Source organism: Brachyhypopomus gauderio, chromosome 4 (assembly GCF_052324685.1).
Source record: "Brachyhypopomus gauderio isolate BG-103 chromosome 4, BGAUD_0.2, whole genome shotgun sequence".
NCBI classification, from domain to species: Eukaryota; Metazoa; Chordata; class Actinopteri; order Gymnotiformes; family Hypopomidae; genus Brachyhypopomus; species Brachyhypopomus gauderio.
The window spans coordinates 24,905,698-24,912,264 of record NC_135214.1 but is presented as its reverse complement, the minus strand read 5'-3'; the positions used below and the strand labels follow the sequence as shown (position 1 = coordinate 24,912,264).

The 6,567-nt window shown below is 45.1% G+C and overlaps 1 protein-coding gene across 1 annotated transcript in view; it reads right to left on the bottom strand.

Annotated features, from left to right (window-relative positions):
- LOC143512665 (actin filament-associated protein 1-like 2) overlaps nucleotides 1-6,567 on the bottom strand; it is a 32,911-nt gene that overhangs the window by 9,437 nt on the left and 16,907 nt on the right. Inside the window, exons 4-8 of the mRNA XM_077003248.1 lie at nucleotides 5,129-5,228; nucleotides 4,686-4,897; nucleotides 1,175-1,351; nucleotides 981-1,070; nucleotides 765-867 (exon numbers count right to left, since the gene is read on the bottom strand). Coding sequence (XP_076859363.1) covers nucleotides 765-867; nucleotides 981-1,070; nucleotides 1,175-1,351; nucleotides 4,686-4,897; nucleotides 5,129-5,228 — 682 coding nt within the window. The remainder of the gene's footprint in view (nucleotides 1-764; nucleotides 868-980; nucleotides 1,071-1,174; nucleotides 1,352-4,685; nucleotides 4,898-5,128; nucleotides 5,229-6,567) is intronic.

Below are 6,567 nucleotides of genomic sequence, written 5' to 3'. Positions count from 1 at the left end.
TGAGAATTCCGAATGGAATGGCAGGACACCACAGTGCTGTCAGGACTGTGTCTCCACCACGGAGACAGCGGATACAGTCCGGGGGACTGTAACTACACTAAGGGAAGACCTTACACAGAACGGTGTGTGTGGAAGTGTGAAGTATGTGTGTAAATTTGATAATGTATATAAATAAATAAAAATAAAAATACAAACTGAGGATGTGTGTGTGCGTGTGCGCACGTGTGTTTGTGTGTTTGAGTGAGGATGTGTGTGTGTGTGTGTGTGTGTGTGGTGAGGTGGTTGGTTGTGTGTGTGTGTGGTGGTGAAGGGTTTGGTTGTGTGTGTGTGTATGAGTGTGAGTGTGTGTGTGTGTGGTGAGGTGGTTGGTGGTGTGTGTGTGTATGAGTGTGAGTGTGTTTGTGGTGAGGGGGTTGGTGGTGAGTATGTGTGTGTGTGTGTGTGTGTGTGTATGTTTATGAGTGTGAGTGTGTGTGTGGTGAGGTGGTTGGTGGTGAGTATGTGTGTGTGTGTGTGTGTGTGTGTGTGTATGTGTATGAGTGTGAGTGTGTGTGTGGTGAGGTGGTTGGTGGTGAGTATGTGTGTGTGTGTGTGTGTGTGTGTGTGTGTGTGTGTGTGTGTGTATGTGTATGAGTGTGAGTGTGTGTGTGGTGAGGTGGTTGGTGGTGTGTGTGTGTGTGTGTGTGTGTGTGTGTGTGTGTGTGTGTGTGTGTGTGTATATGAGTGTGAGTGTGTGTGTGGTGTTTGGGTCAGTGTGAGCTCACCTCTGGTCTGTTCTTTGTTGATCTCCACACTGCTGACAGCTGAGTGAAGGGCGTGAAGTGAAAGAGTTTCCTCCTCAGAGTCGGAGTGGAGGACTGGACTTGACTGCAGGACAGAGAGGAGGTGCTGCTCGTGTGTTCATGGACAGAGAGGAGGTGCTGCTTGTGTGTTCATGGACAGAGAGGAGGTGTTTTATGTGTTAGTCTGTGTGTATTTACCCTGCAAGACTCCAGTCTTTCACTCCTCATTATGGATGAGGAACTGTGGGATTCTGGCTCGTAGGAAGAGCCACTGAGCTCTTCAATGATCTGCAGGTGAGAGATGAGCATGAGATGAACATAAGACACCGATGAGACACACGTGAGCCGTTCAGGAGCAGTAGGAGGTGAAGGTGTTTGAGCTGTCGTCTGACCTTCCTCCACTCCTCCGCCAGACTGCAGCTCTGGAAGCCCAGGACCAGCGTGGAGGCCCCTGACACCACCTTCAGCTCACGCTGCATCCTCTTACTGCGCTTCGACTTGTACACCACCTGGCACCCAGGCAGCTTCATCTCCAGCAGAGGGTGGAGGTCTTTAGCACACTTAAAACACTTTCACACACACACACACACACACACACACACACACACACACACACACACACACACACACACACACACTTTATTTCAGAGCCAGGCAGAGGAACACAGCTATAGTAAATGCAGTAGACAAATATCTTAGTTTTTATCACATCTATACCAGTGTACTAGGACTCACTACCATTTTAGGATGACTATCAAGCAGACCTAGCTCACTCTGTCCACTAGATCAGGGGTTCTCAACTGGTCTCAGCCCGGGACCCACATTTTCTCATTGTCATTAAGTCGCGACCCAGTTTTATACAGTACAAATGTTATAACCTCTGGTTATAACAAATTAAAAGGGTAAACAATTGGTGGTTACCATGGCAACAAGATGGTTCTCATGCTGGGCTCCAGACAAAAAAAATACTCAAGGAGCCAGTTGGTCCCAAAAGAAAAAATGAGACACCAATAACTTTTTCTAGGCTCCATAATAATATACAAACTAATAAACATTGCAACACTCACATCAGATCAGCTGTTATTTAGGATCTCTGTCGTCCAACATGCCTGATGTCTTTCTCTTCCTTGTAACTGTGGTTAAGTTGGCTTCATGTTCTCATTTTAAATTTACTACTATTACCGTCTACAAATGACCTTAACATGGACAAAAGTGGCGGTCGTAAAGGCCCCAGAGCACTGCGCACTCTGTTTTTCTTCAAAGATTTAAATAATTTTTAAATGATTCTTCATAAGATAAAAACAAGTTGTATAAATAATAAGTGCACATTTTGTCAAATATTTCAATAGCTTTTAAAATGTCCATCATAAGAGCATAAAACAAGTTATAGTACATTAAGTGCATCCTAATCAACAACCTTGTTTTGTGGAATTATGGTGGCCCATTTAAAAGCTATTGAAATATTTGACAAAAACTTACCACCACACATTGGTGCAAGGTATAAATACCCATATTTTAGTTGTAGGTTGTTACTAAAGATGAACTTAATGTAATACAACTACTTTGGTGGTCTTAGATGGACCGTTTAAAAGTTATTGAAATTATTGCAAAAAACGGAGTGCGCAGTGCTCTGGGGCCTTTACGACCTCCACTTGCGTCCGTGTTAAGGTCATTTGTAGACGGTGCCTTAGATGTTGCAGCGGTGACAGCAGTATATTTAAAATAACATGTTTTAAAATACATATATTCCTGACGTAAACAAAGTTGTAGATGTTTGTCTTGGGTGCCAGAAATAGAAATTTGCATATTTTGACACTTTTAACTTAAAGGTATTGAAGAAATAATTCCGAATATGCGAACCTGAAACGAACTTTACCAAGTTTCCTAGTATGAGTGACTTTTGATCCCATTAAAATTTACTTAAAACTATGTACAGTTATAAAGGAGTGTGTCCTCTTATGGTCCGACAGAAATGTAGACTGTGTGAAAAAATCCAATAATTTTGGCTTCGCTATTTTCAACAAGCTAACGCTTAGTGCTAAAGTTTCAGCTCGGCTCCGCTGCTTTACGAGTCACGCTGGTGATTCCCGCTTTTGTTAATGGGCAGAGCGAACATGAGAGTGGGAACTACAGCATATCGGTTAACTTTTAAAATACAACCTCAAAAGAAAATTGTGGATATTTTTCCAATGACAAAAAATCTTCACCCATAGAAAATAATGCTCTTGTATCACCTGTCGCCACTGGCGAGTGAAATAATTTTATTACTCGCAAATTAATATTTATGGTCGCGATTGCGACCATTTTAGTCGCAGTCTGGAGCTGTGACATGTGCCTCTGTCTTTTTTCAAGATAAAAGACGAGTACAAAATCAGAAGAGTACTTTTTTTTAACAAGCTGTCCGCGACCCACCATGAACGTGTCCGCGACCCACTTTTGGGTCGCGACCCACCAGTTGAGAATCACTGCACTAGATTCTAGGATGCTGCTACACGGAGGAGTCAGTAACTAGGATACTGCTACACGGAGGAGTCAGTAACTAGGATACTGCTACACGGAGGAGTCAGTAACTAGGATACTGCTACACGGAGGAGTCAGTAACTAGGATGCTGCTACACGGAGGAGTCAGTAACTAGAATACTGCTACACGGAGGAGTCAGTAACTAGGATACTGCTACACGGAGGAGTCAGTAACTAGGATGCTGCTACACGGAGGAGTCAGTAACTAGGATGCTGCTACACGGAGGAGTCAGTAACTAGGATGCTGCTACACGGAGGAGTCAGTAACTAGGATGCTGCTACACGGAGGAGTCAGTAACTACAGTAGGATACTGCTACACGGAGGAGTCAGTAACTAGAATACTGCTACACGGAGGAGTCAGTAACTAGAATACTGCTACACGGAGGAGTCAGTAACTAGGATACTGCTACACGGAGGAGTCAGTAACTAGAATACTGCTACACGGAGGAGTCAGTAACTAGGATACTGCTACACGGAGGAGTCAGTAACTAGGATACTGCTACACGGAGGAGTCAGTAACTAGGATACTGCTACACGGAGGAGTCAGTAACTAGGATACTGCTACACGGAGGAGTCAGTAACTAGGATACTGCTACACGGAGGAGTCAGTAACTAGGATACTGCTACACGGAGGAGTCAGTAACTAGGATACTGCTACACGGAGGAGTCAGTAACTAGGATACTGCTACACGGAGGAGTCAGTAACTAGGATGCTGCTACACGGAGGAGTCAGTAACTAGGATACTGCTACACGGAGGAGTCAGTAACTACAGTAGGATACTGCTACACGGAGGAGTCAGTAACTAGGATACTGCTACACGGAGGAGTCAGTAACTAGGATGCTGCTACACGGAGGAGTCAGTAACTAGGATGCTGCTACACGGAGGAGTCAGTAACTAGGATACTGCTACACGGAGGAGTCAGTAACTAGGATACTGCTACACGGAGGAGTCAGTAACTAGGATGCTGCTACACGGAGGAGTCAGTAACTAGGATGCTGCTACACGGAGGAGTCAGTAACTAGGATGCTGCTACACGGAGGAGTCAGTAACTAGGATACTGCTACACGGAGGAGCTGACCCACAGAACTGCTCAGGGAGGCTCCATGTGATCCTCTAATAAAGGCAGGATTAGTGGCTGATTGGGTCCTGCACAAACTCTGTCCATCTGTCTGCACAGCCAGGGGACAGAGGAGAGTCTCCATACTGGACACGCTCCAGGTACCGATCAGGCTTTGACCATAGACATCACGCAGGAAGGGACTGGTCCACTTTTGGCTTCGTAGGTGAGCATCAGAGTTTCAGATCTGATGTGAACGCAGCAGTGGAGTGATGTGAGTGAACTTCAAAAGATTCCACAGTACAGGTGACTGGGCCTCTCACCAGTAAGCAGTCGTGTTTGATGATGAAGAGTTGCCGTGTCCACTGACCGAGCCACCTCTTCCTCCAGAGGTAGCCACAGATGCGTGACTCGGAGCTGTGTCTGAGGTTGGGCTGGGAGGCACTCCACCGGACATAATGGGCTCTGTCCTTCACAAACTCCTCCTCTTCCTCACCATAGGACTCATAATGGCTGCTGTCTGAGTCGAGTTTGTCTAAAGGGGCAGACAGAGACACAGTGAACATTTGTTCAATATGCACTTCTGTAGAAGAGCTGGCAATTCATTAGACATAAAGCACTTGGAAACTGATAATGTACCTGCAAGGAAGATTAATGGATGGATTTTTTTTTGTTTAAATATTATATTAGTGCTCAGCATTGGTATAAAATAAATGTTATATAATAATTGAAAGTAATGGAGTTGAAGTAGGCGTGGCTAGATAACCTGTAGAGTGACTGGCAGGAATAAAAGGCTCCGCCTCCTCATAACAGTCATCTTCTTCCTCTACTTCTGGAGAATGTGGGGTGACATCAGGACCCACCGACTGAGAACATACACACACACGCACGCGCACACACACACAGACACACACACATTCACACATACACACATGCACATACACACACGCACACATACACATACACCAACACACACATACACACAAAAATTACAACCAGGTCTTCAGGTCTCGGGTCTTCCCAGTTTGGAGCTCAAATGCGCCAGTATGCTTGATGTGGCTTATAGATGAAGATGGGAAAGATGGGAATTATAGATGGGAACTAGAGGGGCCTCCAGATCCTTAATGAAGCTGCTCTGGGGAGACGCTCCTGGACTCCACCACAGCATTCACACAAACAGAACCCAACCCAAACCCAACTCAACTCAATCTAAACCAACCCAACCCAAACCCAACCCAACTCAAACCAAACCAACCTAACCACTTTACTCTCTACCCTCTCTCCTCCCCCTCTCTCTATCTCTTCTCCTCCACCCTCTCCTTCATGCACAAACACACACACACACAACACAAACAGCGCATCTAACCCTTTGAAGATTAAAGCCCTCATTACCTCATGAGGAACAGAAGGGACTAGTCTTACTCAGGGCCTCTAATTCAGTAACTCCCTTCTCTCCCTCTCTCTCTCCTCCTTCCCCTCTCTCTCCCTCTCTCTCCTCCTTCCCCCCTCTCTCCCTCTCTCTCCCTCTCTCTCTCCTCCTTCCCCCTCTCCCTCTCTCTCCTCCTTCCCCTCTCTCTCCCTCTCTCTCTCCTCCTTCCCCCTCTCCCTCTCTCTCCTCCTTCCCCTCTCTCTCCCTCTCTCTCTCTTTCTCTCCCTGGACATTCTACTAGCCCACAGCTGAGGTCAAAGCTGGACAGGCTGGATAGTAAAGTTAATTTTATTGGCTGGACTTCAAATAAATAAAGAACACACACACACACACATGTGAACATGAGAGCATGCTTTATAAAAGCATTTCCTAATTATCCTTGTAGCTGTTTACATTGTAAATAATGGCTACAGGTGTCTGCATCCTGCTGTGTAGAGAAAAAAAGTCTGAGATACATACACAAAGGAGCGGAAACACTACTCATCTCACTTGAACACAAATTATTATTTATGACACTTTTGTCTCCCTTGCAATGCACTACAGAGTCAAAGAAGAACAAATATACACTCAGTGTAGCTAAGCAGAACCAGAACCAGAACAGAACAGATATACAGTCAGTGTAGCTCATGTGGCAGGTCTGTTTTGATTAAACAAATCAATGTCTTAAAATATCAGTACAACATACTTATAACTTCCAGAGCATTCAACAAATAATCAACCTGTATATTAAACCACTGTGTGTGTGCTTTGTTGTTAAGGTGCACTGCTGATGGCCA